Source organism: Sminthopsis crassicaudata, chromosome 5 (assembly GCF_048593235.1).
Source record: "Sminthopsis crassicaudata isolate SCR6 chromosome 5, ASM4859323v1, whole genome shotgun sequence".
Lineage (NCBI taxonomy): Eukaryota > Metazoa > Chordata > Mammalia > Dasyuromorphia > Dasyuridae > Sminthopsis > Sminthopsis crassicaudata.
In genome coordinates this window covers 298,311,627-298,332,811 of record NC_133621.1, presented here as the reverse complement: position 1 = coordinate 298,332,811, position 21,185 = coordinate 298,311,627, and the positions used below count along the sequence as shown (strand labels likewise).

At 45.9% G+C, this 21,185-nt stretch overlaps 1 protein-coding gene across 1 annotated transcript; it reads left to right on the top strand.

The window, feature by feature from the left end:
* Window positions 1-12,494: 12,494 nt before the first annotated feature.
* C1QTNF6 (C1q and TNF related 6) lies at window positions 12,495-20,922 on the top strand. The gene is made up of 3 exons (XM_074271614.1): window positions 12,495-12,617; window positions 14,390-14,624; window positions 18,716-20,922. Exons 1-3 carry the CDS (start codon window positions 12,615-12,617, stop codon window positions 19,261-19,263), a joined length of 786 nt encoding a protein of 261 aa, XP_074127715.1. The 5' UTR covers window positions 12,495-12,614; the 3' UTR covers window positions 19,264-20,922.
* Window positions 20,923-21,185: the final 263 nt, after the last annotated feature.

Sequence of the window (21,185 nt, the reverse complement as noted above, 5' to 3'; positions counted from 1 at the left end):
AAAATAAAAGATCTGAAAATAATAATAATCTACCCAAAACATCAGGAGAATTTGTGTAAAGCAAAATAAAAAATATTTCTATGTTATATATATAATCTATTATACATAATATATAATATACATAAATATTCATAATATTATATATATAAATGCATATATATGCATTTTTTAAAAAGGTAGTTAGATGAAGTGATCTATGAGGTTCCTTCCAGCATTCTGTGTCAATGATCTCCTGATCCCCTAGTTTGTGGTTCTCATGTATATATACATATACACAATCTTTTATATAATTATATATAATTAAATATACGTATTGTAATACTTTTTTTCAAGATTTTCAAGACACTTCATATATGTTATGTCACTTTGATCTTCACAACAACTCTGTGAAGTGTGATTTTCATCCCATTTTACAGATGTGGAAACTGAGGCTTAGCAGGGAATAGGGCTAAATGTGTGAGACAGGATTCATAGATTGTTCAGGTTGTAAATTCAGTACCCTAGCTGCTTGAAATGAATGAAAACAAACATGGATTAAGTTTGGATGATATGGCAAGTACTGGGGTGAGGTGACATAGAAAGACAAGACAGTGTCTCTTCCAAAAGACTCCTTATTCTGCTTTGACCTTACCTTTCCCTCAGTAACCAAGTGGAACCTTGCTTTTAACTTGAGTACTCAGCATAGGGAACAAAGGGTTTTATTCCTGCCCTCCTCCACATCAGCTGACGGAGGAATCTCTGGGAGATTCTGGGAAAGAGCTGGTGGCCTTACAGAATGAGTAATTGCACTTACCCAAGTGCCTGTTTTCAGAGAATTGGTCAGACTAAGGTCAGGGAGACTAATTACCATAAAGATGAACCATCCATGGAGGAATATTTTTTGCCCCCTCAGATCTCTAATTCCATTTACTTAGAAATGGAAAGACTGAGCTCTGAGTCTCTTGGAAAAGGGCCCACAATGGGGGATCACAGGTCTTCTGAAATGTGCAAATAGAGCAGTAATGGAGGGGATAGGGCTTTTATTCCAGCTAGTCCATGATACCAATGCTCCCATTCACCTTGGTCCTGTCTCCCTCATCACATGGAACTGGACTCCATCAATCAAAACATAGAAACATGCACTGCTGTGTAACAGACACTCTGGTAGGCAATGGGAATACAGACAAGAATCAAACAGTCCTTGCCCTCTGGGGCTTACATTTTAACCAGGGAAACAACATGTACGTACATAAGTAGATAAATATATACACAAAGTATGCGAGATGGGTAGGTAGAGGAACACCATATAAGATAGGCTTTGCCATATGCGTAATATAACAGAAAAGGAAGATGCTATCTGCAAGGAAAACTCTCTCTTCTTTTTCAGTATGTAAAATCAACCCATAACTTTCAAAGCTGTCCTGCTTGTGGGTGTTTCTTCCGATTGTCCTTTTCTCAACCGTAAACAAATAAATGAAAAAAAAAAAAAAAGCCTCAATAGCCCCCTTTTGTTTCTTCTCTTTTCCTTTCCTTTTAAAAAATATCAGAGTGCAAAACATGATGAAAACTGAGCAAACATCACTTTCCTTAGAAGGATTTTGAGGATCCTCTCCCCACTTGCCTCACAAACTATGTCAAATTATAACATATCTAACTTGTATGTGTGTATCCTGTATTAATCCTATATGTATATGGTAAGGGGTACATTTATCTTGTAGCATATTCACTCTAGAACAACTTGGAGGCAAAGTGAATAGAGCATTGGGCCTAGTGTCAGGAAAATTCACCTTCATGAGTTGAAATCTGACCTTAGATACTTATTAGCTGAGTGACTCTGACAAGCCATATAACCTTGTTTACCTCAGTTTCCTGATCTGTAAAATGAGCTGGAGAAGGAAATGAAACTACTCCAGTATCTCTGTCAAGAAAAACCCAAATGGGGTCATGAAGAAGAGTTGGACACAACTGAAAAGCAACTAAACAAATATTTACCCTGTGATGTCTAACATATTATACTATATGTATTTAATTTTAGTATGTTTATATGCCTATGTGTTGTGTCCTGCAATAGAACATGAGTTCCTTGAAAGCAGGCGATCTTTGATCTTTCCAGTTCAGCTCCTGATTCAGAGCAGGCATTTATGACTATCAATGTTGTATTTATTTTCCTTTATTCACTTGACATTTATTTTGAATGTACATATATCTCTGCTGATATATCCATAATATGTATATGTAATTATGTATGTCATATAATTATATATTATATATGATCATATTTAAGATCATTTATAATTTAAAATATAATTATATTTTCCTTTATTCATTTTACATTTATTTTGAATGTGCATCTATTTTTGCTGATATATCCATGCATATGTATATGTAACTATGTATATCTTATAACTATATAGCATATAGGATTATATTTAAAATTATTTATAATTGAAAATGTAATTATATATTTTCCTTTACTCACTTTACCTTTATTTTGAATGTGTATATATATATCTTTGTTGATATATACATACATATATATTAATTATATGTGTCATGTGATTATATATAATATGTGATTATATTTAAGATTATTTAGAATTTAAATTATAATTACATAATTTCCTTTATTCACTTTACATTTATTTTGCATGTACATATATCTCTGCTGATATATCCATAATATGTATATGTAATTATGTCTGTCATATAATTATATATGATCATATTTAAGATCATTTATAATTTAAAATATAATTATATTTTCCTTTATTCATTTTACATTTATTTTGAATGTACATATATCTTTGCTGATATATACATTGATATAGTTATGTGTTATATAATTATATATCATATATGATTATATATAATTTAAAATATACTTACATAATTTCCCTTATTCACTTTACATTTATTTTGAATGTACATCTATTTTTGCTGATATATCCATGCATATGTATATGTAACTTATGTATATCTTATAACTATATAGCATATAGGATTATATTTAAAATTATTTATAATTGAAAATGTAATTATATATTTTCCTTTACTCACTTTACCTTTATTTTGAATGTGTATATATATCTTTGTTGATATATACATATATATATTAATTATATGTGTCATGTGATTATATATAATATGTGATTATATTTAAGATTATTTAGAATTTAAATTATAATTACATAATTTCCTTTATTCACTTTACATTTATTTTGCATGTACATATATATCTCTGCTGATATATCCATGCATATGTATATGTAGTTATGTATGTCATATAACTATATATCATATAGGATTATATTTAAGATTTTTAGAATTTTTACATAATTTCCTTTATTCACCTGATATTTATTTTGCACATACATATATCTCTTTTTTGATATATACATGCATATGCATATGTAATTATGAATGTCATATAATTATATATCATATGATTGCATTCAAGATTATAATTTAAAGTACAATTACATATCATATGTATGTCTATAAAACATATAATATTTTTATTAACTTTATGTAACATGCTTCATTTAATATATGTTTCTATATTCTAATAATGATATAAGGGAATGAACGTTTATAAAGTGCCCACTATGTGCCAGGCATGTAGTAAGCAATTTACAAATTTTTCTCTCATTTGATCCTTATGACAACCCTGGATGACAGTTGCTATTATTACTCCCATTTAACAGATGAGGAAACTGAGGAGGCGGAGATGAAGTGACATAGCTAGTATCTAAGCTGGATTTGAACCCAGCTCCCTCTCTGTGCGCACGCTGGAGCCCCCTAGGCAAGCTCACAGAGTAAGTTCATGGATGTTTCTTGAATGAGATTGTGTTATAAATGACACTCCCTCTATTTTCCCATCTGCGTAATGGGCATCCCGTGGCTTTTGCTGCGAGCCTCCCAGGACCACTGAGGGGCCAGCATCTGGGGCTTTTCGGCCCTCGGGAAAAGAGAGGTTCCCGCTCTGCAGCACCCTGTCCTCAGGCCCTTCCCAGCTGTGACAGCGCCCTGAGAGCCCTCCCAAGCGGCCATGGCCCGTTCCAGGCTCTTTCCAGAGCCGAGGCCCTCGGTTCCTCCCAGTTGTGCTCTTGCTGTTTGGAGATCGCTTTCCGGCCCGACAGTCTCTGCTCCCACTGGGCCGCGAGCTCCTGCCTGAAGGAAATGGATTTTTCTATTCCTGGGAAAGCGGCGAGATAAGGGCACGGCCGAGGTACCCAAGCTTTCAGTCTCCTCACGTCCGGGCTGGGCCGGGCCTGGCAGAGGGCCTCAATGTTCCTGGCAACCCCTAGCTCTGGGCAACTGTCCTAGAGACTCGTCTGTCCATTCCCGCTGCTGGAGCTTATTCCTGGGCACCCGCAGCTGTGGGCTGGGAGAAGGGGAAGCCTTGGGGTGGGATCTCTGAAGGGGGGGCGTACTTTGCTCGTGCACACACACACACACACACACACACACACACACACACACACACGGCTGCACAAGCCAAGACCCTTCCTGAGTCATAAATATACAAGTTCCCTGCAAGCTCAGGACCTACAAATCTAGTAATAAGCAAGTTACCTAACAACTAAATGATTAGATGTCAGGGCTGGGAGGGGGCGTAGAAGGGGGATGTCAGAGCCGGGAGGCAGTTTGGGGCATTGAATGTTGGCTCTGAGACACCTATTCTGATCCCTTTGCTCCACAGAGGAGTCTTAGGGAAGGGAAGGCCCTCTCTTGTGCTAGGTAGCAGAGCTCAGACTGGTTTCCATCTCTCCTGATGCTCATCTTGTCCCCCATCCCTATTCCCAGCCCTATCTTCACTCTGGGAATTGTAGGACTCTTCTGCAAATGTCTGGCTCTGAGGGGGGCGGATTTCTAGGGCTGAGCACCCAGCACTTGAGGCAATTGCTCAGGGGGCAAATCGGAGAAGGGAGAGGGCTTAGTTAGGCCTTTGGCCTGTTCCAGAGAGGGAGGCCCAGTTTCACCCGGCCTTTCGGCTTTAATGGGCAGAAAATATGTAAATATTTATTCTTGGAAACTTGCTGTCCTCTGCCTCCCCCACAGAACCCTGTGCAAATATTATGTCACCTGGCCTTCTGGCAGAGTACAAGGGTCAAGTCGAAGTGCAAACATGCACCACACGGCACATACAGAAACTGCTGCCGATCTCAAAGCAACATTCCCACACATTTGTAGGGTCACCCACCCACCCAGAGTCTCATCAAGCTCCACAGGTCAGAGAGTCTAGCTTGACCCAGAGGGATGCACAGCATGTCCCAGCATTCCCCAGTTTTGAGTCTGCTGGAATGGCCTAGATTTTATGCACGTGCACACACATGCATACCTTGCACAAACGATTCATTCTTGTAAACCTCCTGATTCAGACCTCCCATGTGATCCAAAATATGGGGGCTGCCCCCCATCATCATCATCAGTGCTGCCATCTCTGACACATGCCCCCAAGTGTATATTCAGTGGGCATTCACCTACAGGCAGACTCCAGTGCATGCTCTAGGGAAAGCTGCCGGCTCTGGCCCCTAGGAATGGCTCAGCCGCGAGTCACTAGCTCTGGGCAGCTCACTCTTATCTTAGCTATGTCCTGTGTAAAACGAGGGAGGGTACATTAGAAGAGGAAAATTAGAAGAAAATTAGAAAAATTAGAAGAGAGAATTTGCTAATTCCCTGCTCTGGAGGCCCCTCCCAGCTCTTAGTATGACCCCTCCCACCTCCAGCTCTGAATGACATTTTACAAACAGCATATATTTATATTCATCCAAGTAAATAGGAATGTTTGGGCTGCGGTGGAAAAGAAAACACTCACTGCATTTAGAATGAGAAGAGCAGGCATTTTCCATTAATGGGACCTGACACCTCATCTATTAAAGGAAGAGGTTCTGTCTCCTGTGAAAGAAAGCGTGTGGGATTTGTAGTAAGGAAAAGCAGACAGGCGGTGCAGTGATAGACTGCCAGGCCTGGAGACAGGAAAATCTGAGCTCAACTCTGGTCTCCCAAACTCGTTAGGATCCTAGCTGTGTCATGTTACCCTGTTTGACTCAGTTTCCTTCTCTGTAAAACGAGTTGGAGAAGGAATAGCGAACCACTCTATTATCTCTGCCACCAAGAAGCTAAATAGGGTCCGGAAAGTCAGATAGAGCTCCCTAAGGGCAACAGTTAAAGTCCTTGCTGCCAGGCTTACTTGCTATTCCGACGCCAGGCAAGTAGTCTTGAGCAATTTGCGTAGGTGCCGTCAAACGTTCCGGGGGCCCTGCAGGGTCATTCAAACAGGAGAAGTCTGGGATCTCCCAGGCCAGAGGACCGAGGGCGGGGCCGCGGAGCACGGGGAGGGCGTGACTCTGGACATTCAGAGCTCCTTCCCACTCTGGCAGCCAGGCTGAGCTGGGGTTGCTGGGACGGAGACTGGGCAGCAGGGGTCACTCTTGAGCCGCACAGACCCCGCTCTCTGCTTTCCCCCTCCTCCCTCCACCCTCTCCATCCATCCTCCCCAGCTCCGCTTAGTTCCGCTCTGCGGGCTGGAGATGCAGAGCCCGCAGCTGTTAGTGCAGCTGCAGGGAGGCTGGGGGGGAGGATCCTCCCCACCCGAGCTGCGGCCTGGGTCCCCACTCCGCCCAGCCTTCTGCCCCGGGGCTTGAGTCTCTGGGAGTGCTGTGGATCTGACATCGTCCCGGGATGGACAGAGCCTAGCCAGGTCCTTCCACCCCTTCCGGGCTTGGGGCAGTAAATTCTAGCCAGAAACTGACTTCTAGAACTGTCACTGGCTTGAGACCTTGGAAAGGTCATTTCTCCCTGCCTCAGTTTCCCCATCTGTCAAATGAAGGACTGACACCTGGAGTCCCTTTTGATTTGGAGTGAGGGGGGGGAAAGAAAGGAAGAAAGATAAAGGAGGAGATGGCAAAATTAGGCAAAAGCTTTACGCAGATGGCAAGGGGATCCACCTCCCAGTGACGGCTGCCTGCTGTCTATCCCAGGCAGGCCCAACAGGAGTTCTTCATGCCCCGACGCAGCATACCCCCTCCCCTGTATGCTACAGCTCAGTTTAGGGGAGACAGCGAGACAGAACACCCCCTGGATCTCCAGGCAGGACAATGGCCCCATTTGAGTGGAAAGAAAGCTCCGGGCGCTGACAGCTCAGCCAAAGCCCAGGGAGCCTGGGTAGAGATGAGGAGGAGATAGGGGGAACAGGGATGGGGATGCTTCCCTGCAGCAGCCGCAGTCAGAGCAGGCCTGGCCTGCCCCCAGCCAGGCCAGGCACGGATCTGCATTACATAAGAGCTGGTCCCAGCTGGTTTCAATCAGTCTCTCTCCCCCCACCCCAACTCCCGCCCAGCCTCTTCAGCCTCCCTTGCCTTCCCTCATGCGAAGATGAATAACTGAGGTCAAAGAGCTCAGCTGGAGGCCAGGCCCTCACCCTAGGATTGGGGGGCTCCTGGGAGAGGGCAGAGGAGGGAGTCAGAGATGAGATGTGGGAGGGGGCTAGTGTGGAAAGAACATGGGATTTGGTGGCGGGGGGTCTTGGAGAGGCCAACGGAACTTGGCTCTGCTCCTTAGAACCTGGATGACTTTGGGAGCATCACTTTCCTGCTCCTGACCTCAGTTTCCCCATCTGTAAAATGAATCCAGTGATGTCTGTGCTTCCATCCAGCTGCAAATCCTGACTCATAATAGGGGAAATGGTGTGACTGAAACTAGAAATGAGATTGCTAATGTTTCCAATTACTTCTCTTGCTCCCTCCCTGTTGCAGCCAAACTGAACTGTTCCCTAACTGGGACTCAGCATTCCATCCCTCTCTTTAAGCCTTGAATGCCCTCCTGATTCACTCTGCTTTATCTTCATTCAAGCTCAGGCATCTCCTCCTTCACGAAGCCCTCCCTGATACTCCCCTCTCCATAGCTGTCAGGGCTCTCTTGGCTCGAATACCTGCAGATATTTATAAAATCATAGATTCTGACTAAGAACTGGGAGGGACTTCAGGGGGTCATCTAGACCAATCCCTTGGTTTTACAGAAGAGGAAATTAAGTCAGTCAGAGTTGTGGAGGTGTAATTTTGCTGTTAGTCACATGGCTTTTAAGCATCTCAGGTAGGAATTAAACCTGTGTTTCTCTAATGACAAAATCGGTTCGAATCTATCCTGGTAGATCCCCCAATAGGAGAGCTCAGGGAGGGGGGCGGGAATCTTGAGATCCCAAACAGAGACCTGGAAGGACATATAATCCAACTCTCCCATTTTACAGATGAGCAAAGTGATTCCCAAAGAGATTAATTAACCTGGCCATTACCTCCATATCTTTGTACACAGTGTTATAGCATGATAAATTAAGATCTGTAAGGGACCTCAGAGACTATCTAGTCCTACCCCTTTATCTTATGGATGAGGTCCAGAAGGGGCTTCAGATCATAAATTAAGGTGTCAAAGGATTTTTAGAAGCCGTCTATCCTAATGCTTTCATTTTACAGAAATGGAAACTGAGGCCTGGAGAAGCAAAAGGTCATATAGATGCTGAATAGGAGAAGCCAGATTTGGATCCATGTGTTCTGATTTTGAGAGCTATCTTATTACACCAGCTGCCACCCAGTGAGGCTGCCTAATTGTTGAGTTGAATCGAGTCTCCACTGAATTACAAGACTATTGCCAACATTCATAGAGAGGCCGGGATTTGAGAGATTAGGGACCCATTTTCCAGATGGGACCCAAAGAGAGGAAAAAAATCTTAGTGGATGTCAGACATTGAATTGGTGGCACATCAGACTGAAACTCAAGGTTTTTGGTTCCCAATTCATGTTTCCATTGCTTCCCTCCTCATGAGGAGGGGGCTGGGAAACTCAGCTTCGAGGGGATAAACACCCTAGAACCCTAGAATCTTTTTCCATTGACAGGCTTCCATGTTCCATCCAGCAGAGTTAGTCACTCCCTACTGCTCCCTCCCTCCCATTCATCCATCTAGGGTCTTCTGCTCTTAGTAAGTAGGTGTCTTGGAATGGTGGGAACAGCGCTGATTTGGGGACTAAAGACTCAAGCAGATCCCAGTTTTTCATGTTAAACTGTGGTTAAAGCATTAGACATCTCGGAGTCTCAGTTTCTACAACTGTACAGTGATGGTCATGGGGGAGGTCGCCTCGCTTATCTGCAATTCTAGGAATGGATCCCACCTCTATCTCTTATAAGCTGTGTCGCCTTGGGAAAGGACTGGCTTTCTCTGAACCTCAAGTTCATCCTCTCTGAAATGGAATGGCCATCAGAAAGAGCCTCCAAGGATACTTACCTGGTCCATAGTCCCTCTTTAACATCTCCAGCTTAGCTTGAAGATTCCCAAGGAGAAGGAACCTCCTGTTTTAATTCTGGCCAGTGCTGGATATTGTCTGAAGAATGGCAGCCAGATAATGTGAAGAGAATGGGAATGTTTAGATTGAAATGGAGAAGAGTGTAGGGGGCAGCTGGGTGGCACAGTGCATAGAGCACCAGCCTTGAATTCAGGAGGACCCGAGTTCAAATCTGCCCTCAGACACTTAACACTTCCTAGCTGTGTGACCCTGGGCAAGTCACTGAACCCCAGCCTCAGGAAAAAGAAAAAAAAAAAAAAGAAAAAAAGAAAAGAAAATTCATTTAAAAAAAAAGAAATAAAAAGAAATGGAGAAGAGTGGAGATGGGGTGGGGAGCAGGAGAACTCTGTGTGTTCAAGACACAGGGAGAGCACAGAGAAATCATCTTTTTCATCTTCTCTTGGGTCCATTTTGCTGTGATTTCTTTGTTCTCTGCTCTCCCCTCCTAAGTCCCCTTCTCTCTCCTGCCATCCCTTCTCCTATGTCTCCGGGTTCCTCCCCTTCCTGCATATTTTCCCAGACTTTCCATAAGAGTTTCCAGGACAGCCTGGTGACCACAAGCTCCTGACCCAGACAGCAAAGGCCCTGGGGACTTCAGAATCCCCATTCCCCTTCCTTGTGCCCCAAAGCTGCTGAATCAGCCTTTTGGGGTACTGTGTGGGAGGCGGAGGAGATGTCTTCTTTTTCTGCCATCCCCATCCCTCGTTTCCGTCCCCATTCCCAATCCCAACTCCCTTCTCCTGCCCAGCTTCATCCCTGTCCCTCTCCTGGAAGACTAGCTGCAAGCAGAGGGTGCAGCAAGTATGGACTGTGTACTCAGAAAGGCTGAATACAAAACGGGAAAGCTGGCTCCCATTCATTGCACAAGACTTCCCCAAGCCTGCTCCAGGGGAGCTCTCCTCCTGTAGGGACTCTTTGCACAGAACAAGAGGAGCAGGAGAGAGAAGCTCTTTTCACACAGAGCAGCTTCTTTTGCACGTCCTTACTTATTTGTATATGATTTCCTGCCTTAGAATATAAACAACTTGTCTAATTCTTAACACAAAGCCTGGCATACATCAAGTGCTTAATTAATGCTCCTGCTAAAAGGGGGCCTTCAAAATCATCTCCAGGAATTCCTAACTTAGAAATTCATAAACTTGTTTAAAATATTTTAAAAACTTGTTAAAATAAATTTTGTTATTTGTTAAAATAAATATTGTTAAAACTTGTTTAAAAAAATCTTTGAATGCTATCCACATCCAGAGAAAGAACTATGAAGTCCAAGGGCAGATCAAAACATGCTATTTTGACTTTTTAGTTTGCTTTTTCTTTCTTTGTTTTTCCCTTTTGTTCCGATTCTTCTTTCACAACGTGATTAATGTGGAAATATGTTTAAAATGATCGTGCATCTACAAGCTATATCAGATTGATTGCCCTCTTGGGGAGGGAGGAAGGGAAGGGAAGGGCGAGAGAAAAAATGGAAATCAGAATTTCATAAAAGTAAATATCTTGAAAAATATCTTTACGTGTAACTGGGAAAAATAAAATATGATTGCAATTTTAAAAAGTAAAAAGCAGAAAAGAAAGGAAAAAATAAAAGTAAATGTCAAAAACAAATTTTAAAAATAAGAAAAATGCGAAATAATTTTGATAATTTAGTATAATTCATTTCCTAAGTAATCAGGCATATTTTATTCAAAGCATGTAAATAAAATGTATTGTAAGGAAGGGTTGATAGACTTGACCATCCTGAAAAAAGGTCCAGTACATAACATGTTAAGAACCTCTAACTTCTAGTCTACCTCCTCTATTTTCCATTTTCTGTTCCCTCCATGAACTTTTCATCTTTTAGGGCCTAAGTTTCCACTAAAACATCTGGCAGATGGGTAAACTGAGGCTCGAGGTGATCATATAACTTGATTGTTGGCAGCCTCTGGATTAGAGGAAATCCAGCCATGGATGAATATTGTTGCCTTTGGGGGCTGCCCTCCCTCCATGAATTTTTCATCTCTCAGAGCCTACGTTTCCAGGTGGGTAAACTGAGGCTGAAGGCGACAAACATCGCTTGACTGTAGGTCATCAAGGGGATTGTTGGCAGAAACTGGACCAGAGAGAATCCAGCTACAGATGAGTTTGTTGCCTTTGGGGGCTGTTCTCTTCCCCACCTTAGCCCCAGATCCTCCCAGGATCTCCAGCTCTGCCTCTGCTTCCACCTGGGAGGCCCTGGGAAAGGCTCGGACTTTGGACATCCCCAAAGGACAGGCTTCTGTCTTATGTCCCCCTCCTTCTTCCCTTTACCCCCAAATGAAAAGTACCCATTTCCCTAGAGATGGGGCAGCTGAGAGAGTTTTAAGGCAGCTTTGACATCCCCCAGAACCCTCCTCCACCCCAGAAAATAAGCTTAGAAGCAGAATTAGATCAAAATCCCCCTTATCTCCTTCTAACGCTTATCTCACTGTTCTGTTCTCCCTGCCAAGGACCATCCCTCACCCCTTTATCCAGTCCTGCTCTCCTTCCCAGGGTCACCCCCCTTAGTCCCTGGCTGCCCATTCAGAACCTTGGCCATAGATGGGCATTTTAGAGAGCCTTGTTCCCTGCCCCTCCTCCTAAGACTGGCAGCGTGGAGGTCCCTGGAGGGGAGAGGAGCCCCTCTCACAGCCCCCTTTCTTTCCAATCCCTCTGCAAAAAGCCTTGCTGGAAAGTCTCCTTTTCCCTTTCCTGGCTTGTAGCTCTTCTCCTACCCAACTTCCTCCGCCTGTATCTGATTCCCAAGCAATGTTCTTTGCTCCCAGGGGACTTGTGAGCCCTGCTGAACCCAAGGGAAGCCTATTTCTAATGGGGGGACTTCAGGCACAGTGATTGGGACGTGGGAGCCAGTTTCTCAGCCCCCCACCCCACCCCTGCTGAGTCTGGCCTGGGCGGGGGGTGCTCTGGGAAGGGGCAGTGACTGCTGACGTGGCTGCAGCAGGAAGCCCGTTACTTGCAGGGGGATGGGGTGGCCCACTGGAATTTCTCCACCCCCACCCCAGTTCCCAAGGCCCAGTCCCACAAGTCACTAAAGAGTTAAACTGGGAAATCTAACCCTCAAGTCGTCAGAGCCAAACCAGAGCAGGGCTGGGAGGAAGGGGGGAGGGATCAAGAGGGAGGGAGCCAGGAGGAGGAGGAGGGGAAACCTGGGACCCAGCTCGGTCCCCTCCCTCCCTCCCGCCCGCCTTGGCCGGGTCCTGGTGCCAGCAGAGTTATTATTACAGCGATGGGCCAGGGAGCCAGAGGCAACCAGCAGCCCTGGGCCTGACTAAGCCGCTCAGCCCGGCCTTCATGGTGAGTCATGAGTGGGGTGGGAGAAAGTGGGGAGCCCCCTCCCCTGGAGAGCTGTGTGGAGGGAGGGGCTCAGCCCTCCCCCTCACTGGCTGACTTCCCACTGGAGGAGAGGCCCCTTGCTCCGAGGCTCTCCTTCCTGCCTTCCATCCTCTCTTCTTCCTCCTTCTTTGCTGATTTTCCCACTGCAGTCAAAAGGCCTGGATTCGAATTCTGACCCCACCACTGCTCTCTGGAGCAAGGCGATCCCTTTCTGAGCCTCGGTTTCTGCTCATTGAAGGCACTGCACTAAGATGATGTCTGAAGTCTCTTTCTGCTTGACACCCAATGACCTCCTTCCTCCCCTGACAAGCCTGAGCCTGGACCATGAGCAACCCCTTCCATGCCCCCTGACCCTGAGGGATTCCCCTCCTTCCTGCCTTCCCCATGCTCCTCTTCCTCCAGACCCTCAGCACTAGCCAGCTCTGACTCATCATTAGCTCCAGCTGCAGAATAAGTGGGTTGGAGTGGGGGCGGTGGGGTGGGGGGGACTCTAAGCAAATGACTTTTGTTGGGGGGTAGGTGGGAGATCCAGCTTACAAAGGGGAGGAAGGAAGTGGGGCTTTTCCAGGGCATTTCCTTCCCTCTGGACTCCCAAGAGGATGAGGATACCCTCCCCCTTCTAAAGCCAGCATCCCTCAGGCCGGTCCTTCAAGGTAGCATCAGCCACACAGCCCTGTCACACAGCCACAGACTGACTTTGACTCTTTCTCCTCTGCATCTTGCAGGATGTTTTCTTGCCAGCCCAGATGGGATTCTGGGGGGCCGATGAGGAGATGAGAGGGTTTGGAGCTGGGAAGCTGGGGTCTGATCCCAAAGGAAAAAGGCAGATCTGTCCTGTCCTTAGCCTTGTACTTGGAGGAGAAAATCAGGGGCTCTCTGGTGGGGTAGAGTGGGACCTTCTTCCCAGTTCTGATAACTTAGTAGATTTTTGTTCTTTTTTTCTAATTCTCTGAGACTGAGGCTTGCTTTTTCCTGGAGATTCCTATAGGCATAGTCCAAATGGTTTTAAATTGAAAAAAGGTGGGGATGGAGGGGGAACCTTGAAAATAAAATTCTCTCTCAACTCTCTTGTTCTCTGCTCCATCACTCTGACCCCGAATGGCCCCACTGGCCTTAGCTGAAGTCCTGGGGTCTGGAGCCAAAAGGCTCTTACAGATGGTTTGGGGTGGAAAGCTGGCCTTGGCCCTGGGTTCCAGAGAGGTGCTGTTGAATTCAATCACTTTCTTGCCTCTTGCTCATAAAGCCAATTTTGCAGAAATTTCCTAGAGCTCTTTACAAAAAGAAGTCATTCTAATGGAACAGAAATCAGGAACTAAGATAGGGCCAGGGGTGATGCTGTTCTTGGGGGACTGTTACATCCTGGTATTCAAAAGCTGCCTCTGCTGATCCATAGGGTCAGTCCTGTGCCCAATTCCCAGACTAAATCAGGATCACCACGGAATAGAGATGATTGGTGTGACTGTTACTTAAAAAAAATTGACTTAGAATTGGAGAATAGAGTTGCAGAGGCCATCTAGTCCAAGCTGATCTCATTGGGCATTTTTCCCACAACAAATCTGGCAAGTGGTCATCCTTCCTGGTCTGGAAACCTCCAGGGATGGGGCCCATTGACCTTTTGAACTGTTCCAGTTGTTAAAGAGTCAGATTATCACCGGGGTCATTTTCTATCCCAGATGACAAGACCATTCCCCCTTTTCTCCTTTGGGCTTTTGGCCCTGCACTTCCTCATTTAGGTCGCCATGGCGACAGCCTCCCTGTCTCCCGGATGGGCTGCCCTCTTACTCCCACTCTTGGTGCTTGGGATGCCCACCGAGGAGCCCGCACCTGAGACACCTTCCCCAGTGCCGGGGGGCTGCCGGCGATGCTGCCAAGAATCGGAGTCCCTCAACCCTGAAATGGCCAGTCCATCTGCTGTCCCCTATGTGATACCTGAGGTGAGACCCTACATCAACATTACCATCCTGAAAGGTGAGTGTCTAACATGCTTCTGCCCTCTACTGGGCATCTGGGTGGGGGAGAATACATAGGACGGGGGGCTTGGGGTCCTTTCTAAGGGTAGATATCCAATGATTCAAAAGGCTCATGTGGTGGTTATATAATACTGTTCTATAACCTTCCAGAGCCCCCTCTGGGATACATAGAATCCCAGCAGCCTTCTGGGCAACTTTCCCAGAGTGCTCTGTATATTTCCAGCTACTTAGGAAAAGCAACTGTCCAGTAGTTTTAGCCAGCCTATTGGGACCATCGAGTCATAGGACAATAGGATTTAGAACTAGAAAGCTTTTGGAAACCAATCTCCCTTTTTCAGACAAGAGGAAAGTAAATCTCTGCCCCACTTCCTTCAAATCTTTCCTTTAAATGGGACATGCTTCTTAGAGCAAGGAGCATGCTCTCAATACCAAGCCACTAAATGGGTATTCAGGGGCCAGCACGCCATATTTCTAGTGCTCCCCCAAGTTTGTTGTCCTTTCCTCACCCTCCCACTTCCACATTGCACAGACTTGGAACATCCATGCTTCCTGTCCGGTGCTGACACAGGCTTAAGACATCACCTCTCCCAGGACATTGTTCCAGGGGTGTCTACCATAAGACAAAGGTAGAAGAAAGACCCAGTGATTCCATTGACATTCCTCTGACAGGCTGGTCAAACTCATTGCAGCCCTCACAAACAAACAAAAAATCCCTAGAATTACAAAGGAAACCAACTATTTTGGAATATGATTAAAATTGTTTTTAACAAATTCATATTTCCTATATAGAGTCCAATCCCCCATTCTTTTTTTTTTGGCTGAGGCATTTGGAGTTAAGTGACTTGCCCAGGGTCACACAGCCAGAATGTGTTAAGTATCTGAGACCAGATTTGAACTCAGGTCCTCCTGACTTTCCCGCTGGTGCTCTATCCACTGTGCCATCTAGCTGCCCTAAATCCCCAATTCTTTAAATTAATAAACTAAGCCTCAGTCAAGTTAGAGAGAGTTATCACACGCTAATCTTAATAAGGAGGTTTGAACCCAGGTCCTTTTGGCTTCCAAGATAATGGAGCTTCTATTCTACCATGAAAATGTTTCTGTTGTTATTGAAAATATGCTTATTATATTATTCTATATCACACATAGAAGGTTGCTTATTATGTTATATTATATTTTTTTCCTAATTTTACCAGCAATTTCTGAGTGAAGGAGGATATTTACTAGAAAGAGCTTTAGGTATAAAGTCTACAGATATGGGTTGGAAAGCTGACTTTTCTGCTCACTACCAGTTCCCCTCCCTGGGCCTCAGTTTACCCATGGGTTCTGCCTCTTTCTTTCTGATCAATCCCACCAGTTCAGATGATGGAGCAGAGAGGATCACCACATCTAATGCTCCTGTTCATTTGGATAAGCCTCTTGTGGCCCCTTCAATTATAATTGTTGGTAGAAGCTTCTCCAACATTAGCATCATGCTTCCTCTTGGGAGGTTGTTAGGAAGCCTCTTCTCCAGGTGCAATGACACGATAGTGTCTAAACAGTGACTACAGCCCTTCCAGGACCGAAACTCCCGGGCATTGGCTCTCCAAGGCTTGTGTAGTGCCAAAGATAGATCCCCGGAGGCTCTTTGGTAGTCCCTTACTATTCTCTGCATCAGGCCGCTGCCTTGTAGCTGCATCATATTCTAGCCAGACTTTCTGTTGAGCCAAATGGACACCTGCTGCCTTGAAGCATGATAATTGTCCATGGTAAGATCCTTCTGGCTACATTGCCTACTCCATAGTCCAGAGGCTTGTTTAGAGACATGGCCAGGAGTGGAGGATTTAGGCACAAATTTCTAGATGCCTACTTTTCTAAATTATTTCACTGGGGATCTGAGAAGATTCTTAAACAGTTAGTCTGTGTCCTTTCTTGGATGCTTTCCCTACTACCTTCTATCCCCACCCAAGAATTTGCAGCCATGTGCAAAATCCTCACAAGGATACCCTTGTTATGGTTTAGCTCTATCTGGTCTCTATCCAAAACAACACACACACACACACACACACACACACACACACACACACACATACACACACACACATGCACACACACACACACCCCAATGGCCCTTGGGGGCTGGTTGAATTAAATACCCTATAAGACTCTTCCCCTTTCTAAATCTAGAAGCAAGTCCTAGAACTGGTCCTTCTCCAAGTTGGGCAGCCATACTGTCCCTTATCCCTTAATTTCCAAGAGAACACTCCTGGCCGTGCTCATTTCTGCCTTGGTGCCTGCTGAAATATCCCTCCAACTAGCTCAGTGCTGATGCATGCTGCCTGCTAGGACATTGCTAAAACAGATAATTTAGCAGTATTCCCTCCTCTACTAAAACTATTATCCCGGATGAGCCCACAAGATTAACCTCTGACTCAGAACCAGTATTGAGCGCATGTATACCGAGTTCAACCTTTGGAGGCTTTTCAATAATTTAAATAATGATTCCATCTCTTCCTAAAGCTAAGGCCCTGGCAATACACATATTTGACTCATTTCTAATCCTCCCTAGTGCATTCAGTTCCCTTGAAAGTATCAAGATAACAAAGTATGGGATATGGAACTGATTCACAAAAATTCAGTAAACAGCAGGGTAAATGTTGAGAAGTAAGAATGGTGAGAAGAAATTGATTGTTTAGTTATATATATTATATACATCATATATATATATGTGATGTATATAATATATATAAAACAATAAAAAATATTGTTGTTATAAAAATAAAATTTAATTGTGAAATGAAGAATAGCAGAGGAAATTTCACAGTATAAGAGATTTAAAACTCATGGGTCATCTATTTTGATCAGTTCATTTTACAGAGGAAGAAGCTGAGGGTCAGAGAGGATGTGTCATTTGCTCACAATCTCCCTGGTAGTGAGCAGCAGACCAAGATTTGGACCTGCACCCTCTAAATCCCAATCCATAGGGAGGTTTGAACCTGGGTCCTTTTGATTCCCAAGATAATGGAGCTTCTACTCTATCATCACATTTCTGTCACCTCTTTAGCAAAGCAGGGGGTACAACCCTCTTTCTAATGGGTGTCATTATTAGCCGGGATCTTTGCCAGAGAGTCGATTACAATCCATTAAAACAAAGCCTCAAATCATAACTAGAATGAGCCTTGCATTATGGGTGACTACAAGAATAACTAGCTGTTTTAAGGCAATATCATTTTATTCACACAATCCTGTGAGGCAGGGCCTGTTATAATTGTTTCCATTTTACCCATAGGAAACAGAGGCTGAGAGGAGATAATAATCTAGCCAGGGTCACACAGTGTTTGATCTCAGATCTTCTTAAGTCCAAGCCCACTATTTTATCCACTGGGCGAATTGAATCAAATAGCTTCCCCGGCTCTCTGTTCTCTTGTTTCCCTTTGGGTTCTCAGCTTGCTTTCTTGCTTTGCTCGGTATCATGTTCTTCTATCCTTGGTGCTGTGGTTATTAAGCACTCTGGACCACGTTACGGCCCGCCCTCCTCACTGGAAGGAGGCAGCCTCTGTCCGCTGACCTGACTTGTGTTACTCTTCCCCACTGTTACTCTGCTACCTCGCTCATCTTCCTCCGTATTCCATCTCCTGGAAGCTCCTCTCTCCTTTTCCTTTGGACCTATGGCGTTAGGGAATTGCCTACTCCACTATATCAGTATCTAGATCCCCTCCTGGCCCGTCAGGTTGTGAAAGGAGAGACTGAGTGTCTTACTCCTCTCAATGAGACAAGAGCCCGTCTAACAGTTGGGGGACTTTGGATGAGTCAGTGAACTTTATCTGCAAAATGATTGGATGGGATTAAATACTCCGTAAACCCTCCTCATGTCTAAAACTACAGACCGTCTCTTGCTGTGTGTAAGCAGAATTTTTATGGTGGAATTTGTGGTGTTGTGACACAGGGGGATGATGTCTTTGGGAGTGGGTGTTCTCCACAGGACTGTGTAGAGATATGTTTGCTTGGAAGGAATGGATTCTGGGGCGATTGAAATGGCCTATGTAGGAGAAGGAGTAGTCCTTAGTTATCACCCTGCAATAGCCACTCACCCTGATGCGCTTTACTTTGTAGGAGAGAAGGGAGACCGGGGTCCCTTTGGGATGCCAGGGAAGATGGGCAAGGAAGGCTCCCGGGGAGAGAGAGGGCCTCAGGGCCCCAAAGGGGCCAAAGGCCAGGCTGGCAGCCCTGGGGAGCCATGCCAGACACGGTACTCGGCTTTCTCCGTGGGCCGCAAGAAGGCCCTGCACAGCACCGAGGACTATCAGCCCCTGCTCTTCGATACGGTCTTCGTCAATCTGGACGGCCGATTTGACATGTTTTCAGGCCACTTCTCGGCCCCCATCGCCGGCATCTACTACTTTAGCCTCAATGTCCACACCTGGAACTTCAAGGAGACCTACTTGCACCTGATGCGCAATGAGGAGCCTACTGTTATCCTGTACGCACAGCCCAGTGACCGCAGCATCATGCAGAGCCAGAGCGTCCTGCTAGAGATGGCCTCTGGGGACCGCGCTTGGGTGCGCCTCTTCAAGCACCAGCGGGAGAATGCCATCTACAGCGATGACGTGGACACGTACATCACTTTCAGCGGCCATCTCATCAAGCCAGGGGACGAGTGACCCCCTCAACTCCCCCCCAATCTGTACCTTCCCAGCACTTCTCCCATCTCCTCCACCTCTTCAACCATGCCATGGAAGGGGGCAATCAAGCCCCCTGGTGCTCCCCCAGCTCCCCTCCCACTTGGACAAATCATGTTCCTTCTCTGACCTCAGTTTACTCATCTATCAATCCTTTTTTTCTTCTCCCCTTCTCCCTTCTCTTCTTCATAGTCCTTCCATTATTCCATTCATTCATTCCATATGCATTTATTAAGCACCTATTATCTGCTGGACACTGTACTCTGGGGATACTACTTCCTGCCCTGGGGAGCTCTCTTCCTTCTGGGCTCCCCTCTGTCTCTCCACTTCTCCGCCTAGGCCTGTGGTTGCTAATGATTCTCTCCCAGCTCCTGCCCCGTTGCCCCCTGCTCTCTGGATGTTTCCCCCACCAGCAGTGGCTCCCCCCTACTCCCTCCCACCCTTTCCTCAGTGTCCCTCCTGCCCTCCTCCATCCCCCACATTACTGAATCCAAAGTATAGACACTAAAAGACCAGAGGCAGGGGACGATCTGTCTGTGGATAAAGAGTAAAATAGGACCAGATCTCAAAGCAAAGACACCTGGCAGTCCGTTCTCTGGTGGTTTCCTTCCCCTTCCCACCAGCCTCCACTGGCCAGGCCTTGATAAACAGCTGGACCACAGCTGGGTTTCCACCCTGATGAGGCCTCCAGGCTTCCTTGACCCGTGGAATAGCCTGTTCCTCTGTTCTCTCAGAGATGGGCAGACAAGGGCCCCTTTATCTCCTTTTTCTCCATGGGCCAGCTTCCCAGGGACTCCAAGGCTAACCCATTCTCCTCTCCACTTGTTCTGCCCCTGCCTAGGGCAGGCTGCGGCCTATAATGTGAAGCTCACCTTGTTAAACTCCCCCTTTTCCCATGGTGCTAAGGAAACACAACTCAGTCTTGCCTTCGGGTTCATCTTGGTGCTCCCCACTTATGAAGGGCCAAGACTAAGCAAGGGAGAGGGAGAGGAGAACAGGAAGATTTCCCCTTCCCCCCAGCAGGCCTGGGGTATCTGGAAAGGGGAGAAAAACAAAGGAAGAGGATGTCTAATTCTTCCTGACCCCCAAGAGGAAAGAAGAACAGAAATGGGTTAGATGAAATAACCTTGGTTCTACAAATCTGTGATTCTAAGAGTCACTTGGGGTGAGGGAGAGAGGCCTAGAAATGGGGTTCAAGGATGTCACACTATATCTCCCCAACAAATTGAGGAGTTTGGGCCCCAGGGACCTTGGGAGTTCCCCTGGACTGGCTAACCTCTCCCAGGGATCCTCAAGAGAATGGGCCCTTCTGGAAGCATCCACGGTGGAGGGGACAGAGCTGAGACCCTTAATTCCTTCCCTTCCCCCATTCCCTCCATGGTCCCCAATCTCCTTCTTCCAGGATTGGCCTCCAGCTCCTTGGTGCTAATTCCTCCTGGCCTGCTTGGGCAGGTCAGGCCCTGGTGCTTCTGTGGGCGGGAGCCGAAAGGGGATGCGCTCCGTGTTGCACATTCGCTGGTGCTTGAGGTGACCTACATGTGCAGTAGCACCCAAGGTCACAGAAGATATAACCCCAAACCACAGTGACATTTTGGTCTTGTCTCAGGCTGATTAAAAACCAAGAAAAATGCTTTTTCTCAGCACTTATCCGGGCTCATTCTTCTTTGGACTGGTCCCTGCAACACCCGTTTCACAATTCCCAGGGGGTTGAAAGAAACCAAATGGGGATGTAGAAGGGGAGCGGTAAGCTCACCCCCAGGTTTGTCATTTTCCCCATTTCAGAGAGGCCTCCTTAAAAGCCACATCCTCAGAGAAGTAGCAGGCTTCAAATGAGCACTGGCTTGGGAGACAATCGTTGGGTTCCGAGACCCTTAGAGGGCTTCGAGACTGGCCCCCTTTGGGAC

What these genes read in the sequence shown, in the direction of transcription:
- C1QTNF6 (XM_074271614.1), top strand. An exon ending in CAACATTACCATCCTGAAAG is followed by an intron (nt 14,625 to 18,715) that starts GTGAGTGTCTAA and finishes TTTACTTTGTAG; the next exon opens with GAGAGAAGGGAGACCGGGGT.